At 37.5% G+C, this 23931-nt stretch overlaps 1 protein-coding gene across 12 annotated transcripts in view; it reads right to left on the reverse strand.

Annotated features, from left to right (window-relative positions):
- Nucleotides 1-394: 394 nt before the first annotated feature.
- ESRRG (estrogen related receptor gamma) overlaps nt 395-23931 on the reverse strand; it is a 392291-nt gene continuing 368754 nt past the window's right edge. For all 12 annotated transcript variants that reach the window (XM_077175921.1, XM_077175928.1, XM_077175924.1 and 9 more), the window contains 2 exons: nt 15189-15458; nt 395-4123 (listed from right to left, as the gene is read on the reverse strand). In XM_077175921.1, the coding sequence (XP_077032036.1) occupies nt 3879-4123; nt 15189-15458 (515 nt within the window). In that variant the 3' untranslated portion in view covers nt 395-3878. The remainder of the gene's footprint in view (nt 4124-15188; nt 15459-23931) is intronic.

Here is a 23931-nt window from a genome sequence, read left to right on the forward strand (position 1 = left end):
GATATTAATGTGATCTTAAAATAGTGGGAAAGTTTTCTTTTACGACATTGACAGAGAGGCAATAGTTTTGAGTAATGCAGGTTGATGTGTAGATGCTTTAAGATTAAATAAGTGCTATATAAAGGCCTGCCAACCTGAATTCTAATGTGCTATGAGACATTTTGCATATTTAAGAGTATGCAAAATGTCTTGTACCACACTGGAATTCATTCTGACAAGGCTTTATATAGCATTTATTTACACTCATATCCTACTTTAAGGGAGAAGTGCAAACGCTGGCTCCGTTTTGAATGGAAGTAACAAAAGGCAACACTAATTGTTCTGTTTTCCTCCTCCAAAAAAGAAAACAAAACCAAAAAAACCCCACAACACAAAAAATAAAATAAAAGCAATCAAAAGTGGAAGCTTGTTTAATATTGCTCTACCATCATCCTGAAAGGCATAATAATTTGAGTTACACATCTGAACTGATTGGAGTTACAGAATCATATCTCCTTTTTGCATTTAACAATATATACAATATAAAATAAATACATTTACACAAATGGACATTGGTTGGAGCACACGGTATGATACACATCACAAAAATATACAGTTGATTGCTATACAGATGTGAAGCCCATCTACAGCTATAGACATGTTTGTTTTCATTTGTTGTTTTCTTTCAGTTTTTAACTACTGGCTATTATGCAACTCCTGGATTATTATAAGCAGTTTAATTTTTTTTGTCCTTTTGCGATCTTTGCACGATAAGACTGCCGTAAAATGTTTTCCTAGGCAGGTAAACAGAGACGCTTAAATAATTAAAATACAATCACCAACACCCATTTTCTCTTCTATAAGAAAAATAGCAGTTTTAATTTTTTATATCTTTTTATGTTATCATTTAAATGCAAAATAGTGGAATAAATACAACAATCTGATCTGATTGAAACAAATGTGTAACTTCTGGGAGTTACACAATCATATTGCTTTAAATAAGAAAAAATTAAAAAATGAAGCAAAAATAGAAATTAAATTGTTATGGCTAAAACATACACCCTTTGAAATTTTCCCAACACTTCACATTAAGTAAGTGGTCTTGAAAGAACTCTTCTCCAGCAAGGTTTAAGATGAACAATATTATAAAGCCCGTGCAGTTTTTTTAGCTAAGTTTCAGGTAATGGTTTTACAGTCTTGAGATACTTGTTCTTTTGCAGCTCCAAAAAATTACGGAAAATGAAAACTAAAGTTTGCACCGTGTGCCTTTAACACATCTCCATTTTTTGTGTGTTTTTTGTATACTTCTAGTTGATTGGCTTTTGACCCTGAAGCCCAAGTTCTTTAATGTGATACAGCAAAAACAATATTTATATTATATATTTATATATATATAGTGTACTTGAACAGTAGCAACTTAAACCCTGCACAAACTTTCTGGAAAATAAACTTTTTTTTTTTTGCACTCTTACATATATAAATAATCTTATAGAATCAGCACCTTTTTCCCAGGAGTTGTATTATTTTTTTTGACATTTTTTCAAAAGGGATGTGCCAATTTCTGAACTCCTATCACAGCTATAAATTTCAAGTTATTGACCATCTGAATGAATTGCTAATGATGATTTACCTAGAATCACACTACAGTCACTTCTCTACTGAGAAAACACAATCTACAATATAGTCCCATATAGCTAATGATAGATACACAGTTTTTTTTTCTTTTTCCTAGCATGAGGGCCGAGAGAGCATTGGCCCATTGTTATTTTGTTTAAAGCACACAACGTAGCAATAGTTTTGGAAACTTGTCCGCACCAAAAAAGTTTTGCAACAACACAGAGCGAGTTAATAACAACATCTGAGAGATGATTGAATAAAAGCTATATTTACAGCATTTAAAAATTAGACTTATCTATAATCTTGAAATATTCAAAGTTTTATTTCTAAGCTATACATTGGTATTCTATAATAAACTGTTACAGAAATTATCCCTTGTTTTGAAAATATTATGATTTCAGTGTGTATCTGTTCATAACGAGTATTTGTTTGGAGTTTCGATCTCTTAATTATTACTAGGAAGAACTTTATTACCGGTAAGGAATAGAATATACTACTGTAATCTCCTGAGGAATTGTACATCCAATATTGTCTCTAATTCTACCCTGTGTCTATAAGCACACACCACAAGAATCCAAACACCACAAGAAGAACAAGACAACAGTCTTTGAATGCAACATAAAAATTCAGAAAAGCACAGCAAACATGAAACATTGAAAAGCTGAACTACATTTCTTTTGTTTGTTAGGATTACAATTTTAATTACATCTGTGTACATAGAATAAGGATGTTCACATAGTACAGGGAGCAGCTACTAACACTGGTACATTGGTATAGCGTTTGATGGAGGTTATTGTTTATTGGTTATTTAGCGACTGTAGTTTTCTGGGGGCATCTAATCGGTTTATACATTAGATTACACCTCGTAACAGTCTTGAAACTGACTGACTTTCATGCTGTGACAATACTGGTTGAAAAGCACATATACTGGTTTAGCTACTTGTTAAGGATCGCCATTTACAAACGAAAATCTAAATCAATAAATAAGGTATAGAAGTGTTAAATTCTTCAATTTGGTCAGAAGTCTACTACTCTGATTTCTTAATTTTGCAAACGGCGGCATTCGCCTCATCGCCTCTAAGCTACTATTGGTTGGTAGGGTTTTCCTGCGTGTGAGGTTACAATTTTGCAAACAGGCAGTAGTGTCTCGTTCATTTGCAACTGAAGCAGTTAGAAATCACGCGGGACCGCGCCCCTGCGCAGCCGCTGTCTCCTAACACCGTTACGGATTGGTATTCCACGTGGAGTACTTGTATGGCAGACTACTCGGATATACTGCAGGTGTAATCTAATCCTTTGAGTCAGTGAACATTTAGTTATAAACTGGAGCTCATGTTAAGAAACTGGATGTTTTGGACCAGACTGGCACACAACATAAATTGCATCCGTGATAATATGCACCTTCCCTTCAACTATTGCTTTAGTAAGATAAATTCCCACATTAATAAATGGCTGAAAACTGGTAAAGCTGGTACAAAAAAATCTCCATTAGTAAGAAGAAACAAAACATTTAAAAAAATCTTCCTTCAGGATTCATTTGTCCTTCATTATTGTTCATCATTGTTCAAGCCAGCACAAAAATGCAGTATTTCTTTCTCTTTAGTATTGCATGAATGAATAAAGCTTAAACTATTCCCTGAAAAAGTTACATCGTAGCTAACCTAAGAAATATCTGGAAGACTTGAAAAAACAATTAAGGAATCAAATGGCTGTAACTGATCTAGATGGAAAATGCAATGATAAGAAGCAGCCGATGCATCGTCGCTTTAGTCGTCTAATTAGAGACTGCTCCTATGAAATCTAATACTGCATTCAGTCAGTTCATCGTGTTGTACTGTACTGCTAGGTACGGTGCTTCTCTCTTTGATTCCTTTGTCATTGGGGACATTATGGTTCATAATAAGTTCACTGGCATCCATATTATGGATTTCCATCCTTTGGCAGGCCTGGCTTCCATCTCTCTTCAATTAGAGACCTCTTTTAAAAAGTTCAGCAGCAAAGGAAAAAAAAAGAGGAAAAGGAAAAAAGGAAAGGAAAAGAACAGAAAGGAAAAGGGAGAAAAGGAAAAGGAAAAGAAAAAACTGCATCAGAAAGACACAGAAGAAAAAGTTGAAAGCTGCTTCACAGTCTTGCTGCTAAATATCAGTGCAGTCATTTAGTCATTTTTTCCTTAATTAAACACTAAGTTTCTTTGCCATTATTATCCTGTTTATTTTCCCTTTTTTTTTTTCTTTTTTTTTTTTTTTAAAACGTGCATGATGGGGAAGCCCATGATGCTTTAGTCAGACCTTGGCCTCCAGCATTTCCAAAAAAAGTTTGTGCATGGGGACTTTGCCTTCCAGTTTGATGTTGTAGAAATGCTGCACAGCCTTGGTGGAGGTTTGCCTCAGAAGCGGGAGAGTCATCAACATCTTGCCTGCACGCCGAGGATCTTCCATGTGCTGCCCGGCCTCGTAATCCTGCAGAGCCTCATGTAAGACGTCCTGAAGTTTCTGCACTGCCTCAACATCCTCTATGTGCATTGAGTCTGCAAAACAAAGCAGCAACAGGAGGTTTCAGTCTGGTGTGCCAGGAGTTTGATAACGACACTTTCACTGGTTCTGCCCATCCTCTTTCACAAAGAGGGAAGATAATTACCCATTAATTTCTGTATTGACCTCTAGGAAAGTGTATTGAAATGCTGAGGAACTACAAACGTACAATTAACTCTTGGGTAAGTAATTCTTCTCCTCGTCCTCCTCAAACAATCAAACAGTCACCCTGGGTGCTCCCCAAACCATCAGTAGGGTTACTGCTTTGAAGGAATGACAGTGCCAAGGGGCTGAAGGAGTGGAAACAAGGATAAAGCAAGGATGCCCTACTGTGGAAAAGCGCAGCAAAATTCTGTGTCAGGCTGCCCACATGGAAGCCATGGACATCATCAGTACTCAGAAATCCTGACTGTGGGATTAGGACCACTGCACCAAAACAAGGGAAATGCTGGTCTGGAGAGATTCCCTGATAGATTTAGCAAATTTTTTCTCCTTCAGGCATACTCAGACATACAGGCTACACTTAGCCTGTTCCTGAACAGCTTTTGTTTGGTGAAGCTAACATCTCCTACAAGGTATAATCCTTCCCTCCCACCCCCACAGACAGAGGTTTATCTTGTTAGTGTTGGGGTTTTGCATTTTTTATAAAAGACTCAAAGCAAACACCTTGCCCTGCACCTTTGCAGGTGAGATGCCTTGGTGGTGTAAGTATTGAGTGACAGCCCAGACGCAACACACACCAGGAACTAAACTAAACTGCTACATGACCTGAAAAGATTAAAGCAATGGAAGTGTGAAATAAAGAGAAAATATCTAACTGAAATAACTGTAAACCCCTCAACTGGATAGATACAGAAAGTGAAGATGTCCCTGAGAACACGCAGTTACTGGACCATGTTGAGATTACTTTGGATGAGCAGCCCTAATTCTCTGACTTTTATGTACCCATAAATGCCAAAGAAACCCTGATGTGGTCCAAAGTGAGGTGAATGCAAGTAAGGAAAAACAGCTGTAGGTGAAAGAGGCCACCAAACACCCCCTATCGGCCACCAAAATTGGGATGGTCAACAGACTTACAGAGCCAATAAAGCACCACATGAAAATACAACTGCTGCAAAGGGGTACAAGCCCCAGGGACAGGCCACACTGTGCAAGCTTTGGGAAACTGGGACACAGCACAATTAAAGTTCATCCTTGAAAACTCTACTTAGTGTAACACTGCTTTGTATCCTAATTTTTGGGTTTGGAATGAAGCCCCTGTTCACAGACATAACAACTGAGGAGCTGGATGGTGAAGAATCCACTTCCCTTACTGTTTCCATGACCTGTAACCAGCAGTCTGATGCTCTGGATCAATATTCAACAGAGCCTCATGCTTTACCCTGTTGATGATTAAGCGTCAACTTTTGCACGTGCTTCAAATATCTGAATTCCACTCAGAAAATTAAGATGCATCTAAGATTCATTTCCTAAAAGCTGACATGCAACTGTTTCCTCAGATAATTAGGCCAGATAGTAAATACCTGTCTCCTTTCAAATACAAACATGTAAATTGAAACACAAACCAGTAAGTAACAGGTTAACAAAAATGTTCCAGCTCTTATTGTCACAACAAATGTGCAAATTGAAAAGAAAAAAAAAATAAAGTTACAGCTCCCGCTCTAAAACAGACACTTAATTATATACAAGTTTGGATCATTTAGCACGTTTTATTGATTCTGATGACAGTTTATCTGTTAATTACACATAATGGAGTCCTATGGGAATTTTACATGTTTAATAATTCTGAGTCTTAGTGAATACATGCTCTAAGAAGCATGCAGCTAAAACATACGCTGCTGGGATGTGACGCTGCACATCAAGGTGCACTGTGCTGAAAGCACAGACACAGAAATTTCTCTCTTAGGGATAGAAAAAGGCCACAACATTTTGAAAAGGATGACAGGCAAATATTACTTCTAGCAAAATTTAGTTCTAATTAATGTGAGACCATTCCCTGAATCCATACATTTTTGATAGTTTTCTAATATGGTAATTCTATTCAGTAATTCTGTGTCAATAAGAGAAAAGCCCTGAATTCTGTGTCCTACAAACAGATGTAATCGATACAGACATGCTAACACACACATACAGACGTGACTGATGTCTTAAGCACAGGGTCCAGCCACCAGGCTTAATTTGGAATGCAATCTCCAAAAACACTATTGTCTTTACTCCCTAAGTCTTTACCAAATCCTTGGATATTCACTGCTGTGCTACAGAACACACAATCTGCTACTCCAAGTAATTTTTCCATAAACTATGTGTGTTTTCTGCACAAACAGAAAACACACACTTTCTCCTCCTCTCCCCAGATCCACAGTGCCAAGGCCAATTCGCTGGGAAACCAAATAGGAGCATTTTATCTGCAACCAATCCTTGATGACTCAAAGACTGACTGTTCTCATTACATTTTAGGGTTTTTTTACACCATGTTGCATAAAGGGACAGGTCTTTCTTGAGAATGTGACTATAAAGGATTCGTTTTCAACCTTTTACAAAACTGGTCTGGTTTTGCCCAGAATCAGTATTTGTAACAGTGATTTTAAGTTTGCAAATAGATGGATGGAGTCCAGACTAAATGTATTTTTCACACAGAGGTGAAACTTGCCTAAGATGTTTAACTCTGCAGTTTGGAGAGCAATTTGGCCTGTAGCGTTAGGAATATCTACACCCTACATACTCCTTATAATGAAAATGAGTGAGGAGGGAAAATAAGAGAACACCCCCAGAAAGGAATCAAAACCTGCCCTCTGACACAGCTACTACATTTGATGCTTTGAAACTCTTCCACTGTGTGGAAAACATCGAAACACAAGGGCTCTTACCTCCTCCTTGCAGGGGTGATTGTGTACCATCCCTCTGGTAAACAGGGCAATTATTTACATGGAGAAGAAATAGTAATAAAGCATGTAATGTATTTGTTGCTGTCTTTGAAATTAATTTAATAGCTGGAAAGAATGTGCCCAGCCAGCTTGCCTCCCCCAAATAAATGTGGTTCATGGAGCAGTTCAGGAAGCTGTGCCCTGGGGAACAGATTTGGTCACAAGGAATGGGGTAAGAAAAAACAGCACAGAGAGGGGCACTTCCAGTGGCGATTAAGACTTCAAACTCTTCTTTTAAAATGGTGATTTAGCTTGAAAGATTTAAAAATTATGTAATCAAATTACTATGATAATTTAACTCCACATTTACAGAAAAGATTCAAACTCATTTCAGCTGTACTCATTCTAGGGTCTGCCAATGTTTAAATGCAAACTCAATAAATCTGTGCTATTTAATTAGACCATGATTCAGCTTGCAGATTGCTCAGGAAAATATTAATCTCTACAAAAAAATCCTTCTTCAAGTTTTAGCCTTGCAGTCTGGAACTTCCACTTTATTCCTGATATTAAACGAATGTAGATCTTAATCCCTCAGGTGTAAGCCTTTGAAAATAAGGAAAATGGTTGAAAATGCTGAACTAGCCAAGGGGAAAAGAGGAGGAAAAATGAAAGAGAGAAATCTCTTCAGTAACTACAGACTGGCAGAAGTAGAAATGAATTCAGAGCAGACTAACTCATTGCTAAATACTGCTCATGTATTGGGATAAACCCAATCCTCAGCGATGTCATCAAGAACCACTACAATTTAAGGAAACACAGACAATTTGTGTGACAGTCTAGAAATAAAGAAAGAACTCCAAAGCAAATATGAAATTTAACTGTAAGTGAGTTTGAAAGTTCTTCCTATGCCATGAAAAACCTTTTTGTTTATGGGCTGGTTTGGGGGTTTTGTTAAGTGGCTTTGCAGCCAGTCTGAATAATTTACAATTACATCCCACACAGGTAATATCCAGAGGAAACCTATAGCCAGATGCAATACACTTAAAAACCAGTGCCTGTATAAACAATGAAATTAAACAGAGTAATTTCAAAGTGTCATTTGAAAGACAGCAGAATTTGATGGCAAATGCCCTGCAAAAATCATGATCCCAGGCTGGTGAAACTGAAGACAGACAAACAGAAGACTTGTTGATACAACTGCTGAGTACATGGGATTTCCCTGGCAGGAAGAAGTTGTTCCTCATCAAAGCTGCCGTGGGAGAGAGTGAGACCAACAAATGAGGACATGGACTCATTGAGCTCTGCTTGGAGAATCTCATTCTATCCTTGCAAATGCCTTCTTTCACCATTACAATTTGGGAAAATAGAATTGTACCTCTTCTGTGCAGTTGATTGATCAGATCATTGCACAGAAATAGGAGAAAACTGGAGTCCTCATTCAAGAAAAACACCTTAAGGTCCAGACAGAAACTCAGATTACAATCTACCTCATTTAAAATTCAAGCTTCATCTCAAATGCAGCAAACAAACATCCAGCCACCCAGGAATCAATTAGAACACATCACAAAGGACGACAACTAGCTAAAAATTGGAAAGCACCTGACCTAAGAGCAAGCAAACCTCTCAAAACCCCGCTTTGAGGAAAGTTAAAGGCTGGTATCTATATATTTTGTATATAACATCACTCAGAAGTGGAAGAAAACCAGAGATCTTGTGTGAAGTGTTTCTTCATGTCAGAAAATTCAGACAGCAAAAAGAAAATAGGACAGTGAATCAAGCAGCGGGGAGCATGCAGCACTGAATACACACATTACAATACTGGTAAACCACATTGGAGAGGTAGATCCCAGTAAATACTTGAAATACAGCAACTGCTGTGATGTTTCTGATTCCATACAGCTGAGCAGTTCATAAACTCATTTAGGAAAAATCCCTTTAGAAAGCGCTAGGATCCTGGAAGAACTGGATAGTATCAAGATTAAGAACAAAAAGCAAAATGGTTTTGCTTTCTGTAAGGATGAAAAAAATCCTAATCTGTGTTATGTCTCAAATAAAAGAGATTTTTTAATCTAGATTGTACTGCTAATCCAAAAAACCCCCAAAACCCACTCCAGTGTTTATTAATGGGTGAATTGTTCTCAGAACTACAGAATCCCTTCCTCTCCCCCTGAAACAAGTGCCAGATTTGCATGAGGACACAAAGTGCTTGCCCACATTGTGTTTCTGTGTATTTTCATGAGAAACACAACATAGTGACATTTTAAAAAGCATACTGCTTAAGATAGAAGCAACCCATGGAAATGGCCAATTACAAATCAAACCAGGTTCTTGGTTCCCTCATCCAGCAAGAATTCCTGTCCTTTTTCCATCCAGAGCTGAAATTACCCCAGACACTTACTTTGGTCTTCCCTGTGTTGAGTAAACATGTATACTTCATTTTGACCTGCCTGTTTTTCCTGAGCAGAACTGTTTGCTGGGATCTGCATGGTTAGGCTAAGAGACAAACACAGAGGCAAACAGAGTATTTTCCCTGACAAAAGAATATGGCAAAAATGGTCTGACATCTGGAATATTCTATTGGAAATGGACAATTCAATCAGAACAGATGCTGAAAATGAAAGAGGAATAAATTAAAAATTCCTTGTCCATAGGAATTACAGGTAGTGAAAACTGAAAACAAAGGCATGTGTGATTGATTTTAGTGACTGAGGCCTTAGTCTGGATTGCCCTGGTTTGGTCTACTTTTCAGAAGAGATAAAAACTGAAGCCTCAAATCAGTTTTTAAAACACACTAGAAAATGAAGGCATAGTAAGAAAAGGAATTACTTCATAGAATGGGGACTTTATTTCAGGGGCTAACTGGATTAGCAGTGAACTAAAACCACTGGCACAAGGAAGTTAATACATAGTAAACCAGCATTTTCTGTTTTATTCTTGATATGGCCTACTTTCCACTAGGAGAGGTAGTGAGGGCAATAAACACAGGAATATTTGCCACAAAGCAGAACAAACAGCACACTATGAACTGGCTCAAGATCCTACACTATAAGGCTAATAAAACCTGGAAAAAAGGGAACTCAAATAATAGAGCTGGGGGTGAAACACCAACTAAAAGAAAATGTTGAATGAAGACGTCCAAGTACTTTTTATTCACTACAAGAAATTACCACAATTACCATTGAGGGCAACTAAGTCTGGCCTTGTTTCTTGCCCTTTGTGACTCTCACACTTCTAACATGTAAATACAATCTGCTTATTCCCTAACAAAGTGAGGAATAGGTTCAAGTTACTCAGTTACTATGAGCAGCTTCCAGAGAAAAAGAAAGAAAAAAATGTGATTAACCACTGATTAAACATTAATTAACCACTGATCAACTCAGCTGCCATTTCCTAATGCCAGCATTAAGCAACTGGTAACAGAATTATTTATTTTCCCTAAGAATTGTGGGTATCATCTATTGTATTACAAGAAAATGGAACATGACGAATAAACTGCTTGCAAGGAACATGAAAACTTTGACTATGGTGGTGACTTCCTTTTCTAAAAATTTGTTTCTATGGTGTACTATTCTCTATACAAAATGACATAAAAGAGTTAAGACCTTGCTATTTATATTTGTCAAAATAAAGACTGGTAACAAACCCTTAACACACCGCTACGTGTGTCTGTGTATATATATATATACATCCATATCTATGTCCAGTCAAGATAGATAGGTCTTAATCATGAATTCAAACACTAACAAGATGACTATATAAAACAACATGAAACACATTATTAGAAATGAAATACAGCATGTTATGAAATGCACTGGGAATAAAGATGATGTCCTGTGGAGTAAGTGATTTACTGGGCTCTACCAATTAATTTCTATTATGATAATATCATATAATGGTGATAGCCTAGTACTCTGAGTATACTGTGTCTGGAAAGCTAAAAAACTTATAAGAACTTAGTAATTTTTTAACAGGATGAGATGATAATGGAACTTTACTGGCACCAGTATTGATCTGCACTTCATTATGCTAAAATGCACAAGCTACTTTTTGGTTCACACGCCTTCTGTACTGAAAGGGTGATTTTTCTCTTAAATTTTTTTTTTTTTTAATGAGAGTTAATATAAAGACCAGAAATGTAAGGGTGAGCAGAAGTCCTCTTCTCCTTCTTGTGGTACATGCAACACAGCCAGTATTAGCATTTAAGATTAAATTTTCAACAGTGTACCTCTAAGTGCCTAGCATCCACATTTGGGTCAGGTTTTTCAAGATGCCAGCAGCCTACTAAGCAGATGCACAGAGATCAGATTTTCAAACGTGCTGACATATTCTGACACTCCAGTTCCTTGCGCTAGGTCTTAGATGGGAACTGAGCTTCTTTTATAACTCTGGTCTCAGTTGTGACTCCTAAACTCATCTGCAACATTTGGCCTGGAGGCCCAATTTAGTCCTTACTGATTAGGCAATTTCAAAAAGCTGCTCACCTGTGACTCCCTGCTTAGCATTACCCCAATCAATACACGGGAACATGTCTTAGCAGAGAAGAGATGAGCAGCCCATCTTTTCCATGCTGGAGCGTTCCCGTGCGCATGCCTGCACTTGTCTACACTTCAAGCATATTTTGTAAATATTTCACCTTCCCTTACACATGAGGAAGTAATTGGTACATGCATGTTTTGGAAACCATTCAAAGTTGATTTTCTGCGTGGGTAAACAAAGTGCTCATTGGTGCCAGCTCGCCTCGTTTGGGCGGTTCGAGGCAGAACGCGGGGCAGCGCGTCCCGCGGCTCCCAGGTACCTCCTGGCTGCTGTGTACAGAAGGCAGGGAAAGAAGGGAGGAACTCGTGATACTGGCAGGACAAGGACAATGCCAAGGAAAGAGTGACTTCTCTGAAGTGTAAAGGCTGTGTTAATTACTATCAAATCAATGCAGATGCTTAAATCTAACCTGATAAATTCCATATTTACATATTAAATGAAACTGTGAAGTCATGCCTGTACAGACTTAACGTACGCACGACTGAAATGCCTACACATTTCAGTGCTGTGCTCCTATATGTGTATTTAAACTTCTCAGAGTCTATATGCACCCAGTTTGGAATCAGTGACAATCTACAATGTAGCCACATCTTGCATTTCTGGAAATTTATGGAAGTTGGTGTGGCATTGCCAGCCCTGCATGGGGAATATTTGATAGTGGCTGTCAGAGAATCTCCCTGAAAAACTGCTACTCCTCCCCACCTTTTAGGGACCAAATGGCAGGATTATCTCACATCCAGCACTGCACAAATGGGCTCTATAGACCTAAAGAAAAGTGTATGTTTCAATGCTCACACTACTGAGATTTTTTGGCCAAAACAAAGCTTGTGGTATTTATTCAAACAAAATACAATCGATATGAAGACAATCTACAATTTCTTTTTCCTGCCTCCAAACAGCAGCAGGGAAAGTACTATGTATGACATTGTATCATAAATCACTAACACAGATACGGAGCTATAAAACCATCTTTGTCAACTGTTTACAGTAGAGCCAACGTGGGAATCTTTCTAGACAGTGTGGATATGCCAAAAATGTCTGAAACACCCAAGATTTCTTATTATACTCTCCACAGCTATAAAAAGGCTAATATATTTTAAACTGAAAAAATAAACAATGGAAGAAAGCAGAAGTAGCAATAAAAATATATTAAAATGTGAATTGCTACTGGTTGATTTTCTAACAGCATTTTGGTTTTTTTATAGAGCTACATTTTCATTAACCAAGTTCCTATTACATGAAAATAAGCTAGTCTGCTTTTGTCTATTAAAAAAAACCCCAAAATTATTTAATTCCACTTAAATTTTATTTAAACTTTAACAATTTTGTAAACTGAAACACTAAGGGCCTGATATCCACTGATGGGCTGTAATTCTGCAGGTGCTATTTTACACCTACAAATTACTGTAGCTGCAGCTGGTAGAAGTTTGGTATCTGCTGTATGCACAACCTGAAGCTGAAATGCTGAATGTCAGCATCTGAAACACTGTTGAAGGGGAAGTGGAATGTCTGGGCTACTTTTTAACTCCTCCTTGCAACAGCTTCATTTTAAGACAGCAATTTTATTTCTTTGAAGATGAGGGAAGGAAAGGTTTTCACTTCAATGTGCCCTGAATTTTAGTATGCTGAACTGTATTTATCTCTGACATTATCCTGGTTGTAATTTCCAGTGAAGTTAATGAAGCTACAGATGATTTTGATACACTCTATGCACAGTGTATGACTAAACTTTTTTTTGGCAGCAGTTATTTTTTATTATTACTTAAACACTGCATATATTTCCTTTTTTTTTTGGGTGGGGGGGGGAAGTGGGAGTGGTATTTAACATCATATCTGTCTATGCTAGCCCTCATCCTTTTCGTCAAGTAAATTGCAGAAGTATTTCTAATTCAGTCTTTGAATTACAGAATTTAAATAAATACAAATGCCCTTCTCCATTTAGACTCCTAATTGCAGATAACTTTCTTGCTCTGATCATTAAGCATGACCAATTTTGAGAAATAACCTTCCTCGAGCTGCTAAGCATCCTCAAGTGTCTATTTACAATGGTCAAAAATTATAAATAGATCTTCAATTAGGAATAATTTTGATCTTTGAGAGGCCTTTCAGTATTTTGTTAAATCTGGAATAAGATAATATTCTAAAATTAAGGGCAGAGTTAGTGGGGTGGAGAATATTTTACAAAGAAACTAATAAGCATTTTGGCTTTGCATGTTTTTGAATTATATTTCCAATTAAAAATGCAGAGTGCTAAATCACATTACAAAGATAAATAGGAAAGTACAACTTCATTGTTGAAAACAATTTCCCTCCTATCAATCTGAGGATTCATGCATCAATATTGTAGATGAACTGTTAATTACAAAATCAATTAAAAAATTATTTCTAAAAACAGTCACGCGTCCCGGCTCTCAGGGGGGCAATTTGGGCAGAAGGTCTCATCTCACTAGGACCGCGCCAAATCACAAGTCGTCATCCACAAGTAAGCAAAAGCAATCTGGTTTTTCATTTTTCAGCGCGGCTGAGCCCAGCCTGAGATTGATCGTCACATATGGCCCCAGAAAACAAACTGTCAATACCTTGAATGCTGCAGAATTTGAACAAATAGCCGTCCGCCCATTCAAGCCACTCATTGCATCCCATTTAACAGATTTTATTGACAGTTTCCTTCTTGTAATTAAAGGGAAAACTACTGGCCAGCAACCAAGATAAAGTTCAAAGATAGGGTCAAAACAAAAGCAGATGGAGGGGCACGGTGTGACTGTCAATGGAACATAGCATCAGAGCATGTTATTGACACACAGGTATCTAATGATCGGCACGTCATTAAAGAGGGATCTATCGTGAACTTTATGCAAATGCTAAAAGGGACTTAAGACCACAATAAAGCATTAGGGAGACACAAAAAGAAAAACAACAAAGCACAAACGATTTTTACTTATCTGACAGTATTCACTGGTTCAGCACTTTTAAATTCAAATGCAGGAAAAAAAAATTCTTTCTAAAATTTTTTAACTCTTGCTGCACAGGTAATAATTTTTTGCAGAAGCATTCTCGTAAATGCAAAGGATGCGTAATGTAAGGTGTGGCCCTTGTGAGATTCAATACGGATTTCCTCCCTCCTCCCATATTCTGAATTTAGTCTATCAAATTAATCAGTAGCTCCCTTTAAAGAGAAAATATATAGTATATTCTCCAGCATCCTTTCTTTTGCTTTAATTGCAATGATTAGACTTGTCTGCATTATGAAGTGGATTTAGGAGAATAACACCTATTTTCATTTGAAGGGATCTCTGCCTGTAAAACACTCTCCAAATAATACAGTGGAATATTCTCCACTCCCTTAGGAACATATTCCACAATTACTTTGAACCAGCAAGTTGTTCTTAGCTTGAACTGCTTTATTTGTTGCCTTTTAGATTTAAAGTCTGATTAGCAATTTCTTATTCTAAAATCCTGTTTGAAACCAGCCCACAGAAAAGAAAGAAAGAAAGAAAGAAAGAAAGAAAGAAGGAAAGAAAGAAAGAAAGAAAGAAAGAAAGAAAGAAAGAAAGAAAGAAAGAAAGAAAGAAAGAAAGAAAGAAAGAAAGAAAGAAAGAAAGAAAGAAAGAAAGAAAGAAAGAAATTAAAAATGTAGCAACTGTAATGCCACTCTGCCAACCTGAATTAGCAAGTGCTATAGCTTTGAGGGTGACAAACTCTTCTTTCTCCAGCTTCATGCTCTTGTATTTCTTTACCAGCTGCAGTATGGCATTGTTAAGGTCAAGAAGGCCTGCCAGTTTGGACTGGTCTTCATCCATAATATAATCTTCAGCATATACAAGCTCATCCTCAAAAGAAAGTGACCGGTATACAACACCGAGAATCAAGATCTCCATCCAAGCACTCTGCAGAAGGCTCATCTGGTCAGCTAGAGACAAAGTGGAGAATCCTGAATATGAAAAAATAAAAATACAGGAAAAATATTAAGCACATTTGGAAATCTAATCATCTTTTTGATTTATTTTTATACACATTGTGACAAAGCATGCACACATTCTATTATTCTCCCTTCAGCTTTTGTGTTCTCCTCCCCATCCTACTACAGGAAAGTAAATCAATATAAAATCCAACATTTTCTAATCAAAAGAAAAGTTTTAAATAAGCAAGAACTTGCAGGCTCTTTCTGTAAAAATCATAATAATTTGTGGGGTACTGCACTGGCAATCTGTGTATATCTTCTTTGTTGTGAAACACTTGTGCTTAGTTGTAAAAACCTAATGCTGTGACACAGGGATCTCCCCACTCTATCCACCACTACCAACTACCATAATCCAAGAAGGATAATTTATGAGAAAAAATAGAAAGCTTTATTAAAAGGAGAAATTTGATGTTTTAATAGAATTAAGGTAGGGATTGAAAATAAAAAAATTCTTCTTGAACTTTAACTTCAGGGAAAAGAGAACACCCACCCTTCTCAGAAAAGACCCTAATCACTTCTGTTCTGGCTCCTGGCACTGCTACACTTGTTGAAATAACAGGGTGGCACACCAAAGTGCCAACTGAATAGCAATCACACCATCTTTTTTCTGAGGGCAACCAAACATTTATTAAATGACTCTTAATGACTTTAACTTTTGCTTGTTTTTTTTCCCCCATCTCCCCGCTGTCTCTCCTAATAGGATCACTAAGGGCAAACATCTTTGCTGCCTTACCTTTTAGACTCTTGTTTACAGTACCTGTTAATTTATTATATCAAACTGCTAAAATCCCAATCACATTAGGTGCTAGAAAACAATATGGGAAAGGAAGTGATTTTCCTGGCCTGTTGGTGAAATGCAGCAGTTTGCCAGTTGGCACTATCAACCACAAGTACTTAATAAAATCATCAAAGGGGATTAGTCAAGCTTTTCTTAAAGGGTCTTAAGACATGTCTGAGGCTTTCATTTAGTTGTTTATGGAGTTGCTTACATGTCCTTTGACAGGGTTCCCGCTGTAAGAACATTCTTTTTGGCGTTCAATTACACTTAAATGCATTTTTCTGTTTTTAAAGTCAAGAGTTACAGTCATGCAAGAATATATCATAAACTAGCAAATCTGCAAGGCATCTACTCCAAACAAGATTTTCTCCGTAAGCACTAAGCAGCAAAACTAATACAATAAAAAAGAAAAGCCCACATCCAAACCACCAGGCATCCATAAAAAATGAAACATAAAACTGGCTGCATGTGCTCTCTCATTTTTCTCTCCCTCCTTATTTGTTTTCATTTTCTCTTACTGTCTTTTGAGTCCTGTGATAGAACTGTAGCTCTCTGCCTTAAAAAACAAAAAAAACAACAACAAAAAAAACCAAACCAAAACAAAAAAACCCCCAAAAAATCCAAACAAAAACCAAAACAACAAAACCTGATCCAATGACAACAGAAAAGCCTTAAAGATGTGACAGTGGAAAATAACACATCTGTGATTAAAATAAATAAGATGGAGAAGAAATAATAATTTCAAAGGTTGTAGGGAGGAATTCAGGATTTCAATTAGCTCCAACATTTCTGTTCCTTGCCGGCTTTCAAGAACCAGTTTTTCTGCAGCAGCAGATGGACAGAGAATGTAGCCTGCAGCACCGTCCTGTGACAGCCCCATTCTCCCTCCCAGACACTGCTGTTAGTAAATAGATTTACACATTCTCCAATCTCCACACATCTTTCTGCCGAATAATTAAAAGCAGGATGATTAGTTTATTGAGTGGAAGGAGGAACTTTTTTATTGAGGTCCATCCACGATTTTATCAGGGCCAGCACTTTTACGGTTGTCATGAGGGTGCAGGCATCCAATTTTTCTTATCTGCCTGATTAATACAAACGCTGTTTCAGGACGCATTAATTAACAGATACAAATCTACGTTCTCATGGAAGGATCAATACAGAGAAGAAAAGAGGCATCAATGTGAATTTAGTGCTGATGATGGAGAAGGCACTCTATTGACATTTACGTGCATAGAAACTTTAAAGTTGCAGTGGAGCCCTTTTGTCCCTGTGATTTACAAATTAACAATTTTTCGAGTATAACAATGTTTCACACACTTCTGAGAGGTTTAATTAAGCAAAAGCAATAAAATCTGTTTTGATTAAAAAAGTTTAACCCGCAATTTCTCTCTGTATTCTTTTGTTTTCCTGAAAACCCCCCAACTTCCTTCTTTTATTCACTTATCTATTTTCAAACAGGTTCTTTGGCATTGGTTTTATTTTTTAAAAAATAAAAAATAGTATGTTTCAGTAACATTTATTGTGTGCCACAGTCAAAGAAAATTACATATGCCCTGTGAGGGGGGAAAATGGGATGTTGATATTATTTATTGTACTGCACTCTTGAAAAATCTGCATTCTGGAGCAGTAAATATACCAGTTGTTTTTATATGACACATAAAAAATCAAAAGAAATTTTTTACATTATAGGAAAACTGGCAAATATAAAGCATGCTGTTCCACCCTTCAATAATAAATCAAATCAACATGACTATTTTGTTCCTGATCGAAGTAACTTTCCCTTGAAAGCCTGTTCAGTGAAAGCATGTTTTAACTTTTAAAGGTATCCCTCATGGGAATGTAAAGCTGAATCAAGTTGTAATTAATCTGGGTTTGTTTTGTTTTTTCATAAAATGTGAAAGCATCCAGCATGTCTCTTGTACCACACCAATGCCCTTTAATATGTGTTCAACAAGTCACAGTTAAAATAACAGATAACACAAGCTTATATATTTATATACAGAGATTTATTTTTAATTGTTTGGAGAAGGTTATACCTATTTCATGCCAAACCTGAGTCTGTGAGGTTTTGCTATGTGAATCCCCCAGATCAACCATGTTCTCTGACAAGGGGATATTTTCGATATTAAATTGTAACTATTTTTTAAGAAGTCTCCAGCTTGGACCCTTCCAGCATTCTGACCAGTCTTAATCTCTCCAGTCCCATCTCCAAGCTGTGTCCAAACCACCCTCAGATGCTGCATGATGGTGTGGGCTGGAACTTTGTCATGCATTGTGTGGGTCCTTAATCCTTCAGAGCCTTGCAGGTCACTGCTTTCAACACAGAACTGTGTAATGACATTTTAAAATACAATGTTGTTCCCCTTTCTCCCCCTTTATCATGCACCATGCTGGTGACAACTTTGATCTCTCTCCATCTCCCTGCCCAAGTCAGAGCCATCTGATGTATCTGAGGCGTTTGCTGGCAGGATGACTCCGTACCTTGACCTGCAGTTAAACAGCGTGTTTATCTGCGATACAGCACACTCCAAATAAACCAGATGACAGTCTGCAACAACGTCATTTGGAAGGATTGAAAGGCTTCTCAAGAGTCAGGTACCCCTGAGGTAAGAAGCTTGAAGGAAGCATGTTTTGTGCCAACCCTCCTGCCATCTTCCACTAGACGCTCGTGTGCTTGACAATGATGCCATGGGCACTTGTCAAGATTTTTTTTTTTCTTTTTGCCTAGCAAACTGATGCACTTTGCAGTCAACTTACAAAAAAGGCTAAGCATTTGAAAGTGTGAAGGGCAAAAAATATCTGACGGCTAGTCTTCAAAAATACACTTTCATTTCAGAAAGCATAAATGTTTATTTCCTGAGCTGAGTGTTGACAGAAATAGGCTGCAGCGCAGGCATATGAATTTAACCCTTGGTAGGCATTCTGTTCACTGTGGTTTTTATGTGGCTGAGTGCAAGCATTGTAAATCTATGGGGTGTCTCCTAATATCAGTTAACAATAGCCTTGATTTGCTGGTTACAGATTTCCTTCCTTTTCTCTCCTTTCTTTCTCCTCCTTTCAGGGACTAAAATGTTTCTTCTGCTAAAAATAGATACTTTTCTACAGTGTATCACACTCAAATTGTAATTATGCCGGAATGAGTCACTGAGATCACTGAGTGTGGATTGAGAAAAAAGGTTGATTGAGCAACTGAACATATGCTTGTTTTTTTTTTCCTTTTACATACCAGTAAACCCAAAGCTCAAAGGAAACAGACATAAATAGGTAAAAAGGCCTTAGCATTTTTATTATAGGAACAAGGGGCACTGAGCTGACTGCACTCTGTAGTGCTCAGCACTCCAAGCCAGCTCCAAGCACAGTTCACAGCCTTTTCAACAGGGCTGTTTAAACCACAGATCTTTTCAAATATCAGCACATGCACCACTTGCTCTCTATTTCACATTGCACACGGGTCCATGCTAAGCAGGGTAAATCTTTTATATTCCTGAAGACCCTTTCCTCTACTTCATTAAGATGGACTTCGTGGACAGTAACTCACTAGGGGCCAGAGTGAAGCAGCTGCAGATGGTCAAGTGCTGAACTAAGATCTGTGCCTTACACACAGCACTTCGAGAACTACTGGCCAAAAAAACAAAAGGCAGTGGCCGGACTTACCATTGTTTTCATCTGTAAACATTTGATGCAATGCCTCAATCAGGCTATTCAGACTTAAATCCTAGAGTTTATTTCACTTTGCAGGGACTGAGTTTCCCTTCCCCTCTGATATGTGTTTAGAAATCTGAACATTTGATCAAACCAGGTATGAAATTGCTGGCAAATCTGGGAGTTGCTTGCCTTTTCTGGTAATTGCCTTCCATTTATTTTACCAGTTGTTTGTGTGATTGTTAACTTTATGACTAAAATATTCCTCTTGCTTGCCCAGGTTTGTACTTCAAATATCTTCATTTACATTTTTTATAATCAAAGCTGCACTTGCTCATGACATGTTCACTCGTGTGTTACAGATGCAATACATTTACACAGTTGAAATATCAAGAGTAGGATTTTTAAATTATTTACACTTAATTTTGATAGATTAACTTCTTTCTAAATGTTTTATAGGTACTGATGTTTCCAGCATAGGTTGTTTTTTTTTAATTTCAAAAATGATGCATAGTCACCATTGTCAAAAGAACAAACTGATATTTTAAATACTTTAAAAAACACATTTTAGCTTGGATTACTTTATTTAGAGAGTGTGTGGCCTCATGGTCAAATAACCAACAGGCTTATCCTGCCTGCACAGAGGAGAATGTGAAGAACCTCCATTCCAAGATCAGATTTGTGTCCAGTGCACTCTCAGATGTACAGCTGTCAGCCTGCCCTCCACTCCCTCCCTGGCACATACTCAGCCAAGCGCTTGGATCCATCCAGCAACTTCAGCTGCCTTCCAGGGATGTAAACAAAGGCCAGGGAAATTTCACCAGTGAAATTTCTGCTAGGGCAATGTAATGTTTCCTAGACATGATCATAGAATTTGCTGAAGGAAACCTTCACAGCCTGACTGCCCTTTGCTATTATTCTCTCAAAAATCCAAGAGGATGGCATTAATTCATTTTTTTAGGCTATATGTAGGGCTGAATCTCACACACAGAGCTGAATTAAAAGATCATTTTTATTATAGTAATTCAAGAAAAAATTGATTTAATTACATTTCAAATACTGTGTAATCTAAAAATAGGTATCAAGACCCACAAACATTTCAGTGGTTTTGAAAACCATTAGACAGAAGGAGAGTGCTCTCACTAATCACCAAACATATTTCCCAGATTATGGATGAAATTTCATGAAAGCTGGAACAGAAACAGATACAACTCATTATGCCAGGGTGAATCCATTATTTCAGGTTTGGTTTGGGTTTATTTTCATACCCCTTTGCTTATGGAGCCCCTGGTCAAAGGCTAGTAATTGCACACGATGCCATAACCAGCTGAAATTCAAGTCTGACTCAGAATTTTCACGTGAAAGGTATCATCTCACAAAATAAAAAACACAGGTATTTGCCCAGACTTGAAAATGAAAAATCAAGTTCCAAAAGCACAGACTCTAAGTGACCAGAAATACAACCAAAGGCTCTATTTATGCTGTTTGCTGAGTTCAGCTTCCACATTCCTTGGAACTGAGGTTCTGCAATTAAAGGTAAGCTCAGAAATGGATTCCACGCAGTAACTTTTGCACAGTGAGAGCACTGCCTTTCCTGGGCGATGCTGTGCAGCCTCCCCTCTCCTCCTGCCACCAGAGCAGAGCACTGCAAAGGCAGCACCAGGGCTCTGTCGCGAGCGGCGCGATGAGTGGCGACTGCCATCTGTTATCTGTGCAGCCCTGGGAGAGGGCAGCTCGGGCTGCACTCACAGAGGTGCCCAGGAGTCACTCTGCCTCAATAAAAAAAAAAAAAAAAAAAAGAAAAAAAAAAGAAAAGGAAAAAAAAAAAAGAAAAAAAAAAGGGGGGGAGCAAAAAATACATTTGGACAACGCTGGGATGTTGTCAGCAAAGCTTGTGCACTTTCATCGGGTTTTCTTAAAGTGTGTTTGCATTCCTAACTCTTGCTGTCCAACTTCTTATAAAATATACATATTTTTTTTTATATTTTATAACATGGAAAAATGCCTGTGATAAGCACTTTTTCCCTAACACCTACCAGGAGGATGGGAAATGCCACACAGAGCACTAAGAAACCCGGGGCTGTTATCACAACGCTACTTTCATCTCACTGAAACAACAGCAGAGAGATGGCATGGCAATAAAAATGCATTCACACTGCATGTCCCTCTCAATCCATTATGAACAATGGATTCTCACTAAGCAAATATTCGCTAGTCAGAAGTATTTGCAACACTGGATTCATTCAGCAGGACTAAGTAAGTGAAGTTCACAGCAATTTAAAAGCAGCAAATTAGACATTTACAAACAGTGAAGATGCTCCTTGTCTAGCATGACCTTTCACTCAAGCTGTACAAAAAGGTGTTAATGTAATTTAAATACCAGTTAGGAATATTTCTGGTTTGTCTTTTACCCTGTGAAACCTTACATGATAACACTAAACAGGAGCAATTTGAGGCTGTCATTTCTTCCCAGGGTCAGATGCACATAGTGAGATGTAACCCACTACAGCTCAAACTGATTTCAGTACTGGAATCAGAGACATCCCACTCTAAGCACCCAAATATTTCCAGGCAGCTACTTTAAAATTTCTTATTTCTAGTTCAAGTGCAAGCTCTCATGAGCTGCTTCTTTAGTATTAGTAATGGAAAGGAGCTGGAAAATGGGACTGATGGAGGATGTCTCCCTGACTTCATATAACCAGTTGCTAACATTATGAAGTGAACCACTAGAGATAAAAAAACCTAGCAAGTTGCCCTTGCTTCAGAACAGAGTTGGTAAGACCTCCATGTATGGAGTACTTTACAATGGCATTTTTGAAACGTATTGTTGAAAGTACTGTACTCTTTATTTCCATTAATTTTAATTTCACACCTTGTTATCTCAGTATTCACCAAGAAAAAGGAAAATATAAGACAAGAGAGTTAAACAGATGAATACTTGATTTTCCCTTTGGGCTGATTTTACCACTGGAACTTCCCCAATTTTAAACAGCTTTACAGCAAACTCACACCAATCTTACATTAAAAAGATGTAAGATGAAACACTTGTATTTCGTTTTATCACCAGGTGCTCTGATAAGTGTGTTCCAGGAAACTGCCTTTTTTTTACCCCTTTTTTTCCCCTCTATGTAAGACAGTTAGGACTCGTGGTTCATTACCTCTCTGCAGTGAGGTTCTCAATTCTAAGACATGGACAATGAAAAAGTTTTAAAATTCAGGCTAGCAGTGCAATACAGCCCAATGAAACTGTAAGTCTCCTCCCGGTCAGCAGTATGAACTTGCAGATTCCTGAGGCTGATCTTTTTAATGCACTACATATGTGATCTGATCTGCTTCTTAAAAGATAATTCTTCTAGTTCTTTAAAATTTAACCTTCAACTATGGTTTGGCTAGACTATGGAATTTTTTTGGTCCCCTTTTTGAAGGTAGCAGAGGCGGATGTCATGATATGGTGTGCTCCTGAAATCACAGGGGAAAATGGAGCAGGATTGTATTTACAGCCCTGATTTTTTCTTTCACTGAGCCTTTATAAAAAAAAATCATCAATCATATTTTCAACATAAAAATATTGATTTCACCCAAATTCTTTTTCAATCTGCTGTGGATATATATATTTGACTCTGAGTACAATAAAGCCAGTTTTGCAGGTGGAAAAATAAAAACTACACTTAGTCATTAGTAAAGTGAACATAGATGAAAAATAAAGAGTACAATGAACAGGGCTGAATTTCTTCCAAAATCCATTCGAGAGAACAGTAATACAGTTCAGCTTAAAATAGCCAGCATAATATCTTCATATCCTGTGCGTGGTATGGCTTACTTAGATCCTTCAATGAGGTCAGCTAGCAGAAAAGAAACTACAATCACACATAATTAAACAAAAAATATTGACCCTTTTGCCTCCTTTTTAATTTTTACTCAGCTAAACAAAACTAAAAAGAAAAAAAGGGGAAAAAAGGGACAACCTTGACAGAGGAAGCTTGCTAAACTAGTAACAACAATCAGTGTTAGTTCAGGTTC

This window comes from Agelaius phoeniceus, chromosome 3, assembly GCF_051311805.1.
Source record: "Agelaius phoeniceus isolate bAgePho1 chromosome 3, bAgePho1.hap1, whole genome shotgun sequence".
In the NCBI taxonomy this organism is placed as follows: domain Eukaryota; kingdom Metazoa; phylum Chordata; class Aves; order Passeriformes; family Icteridae; genus Agelaius; species Agelaius phoeniceus.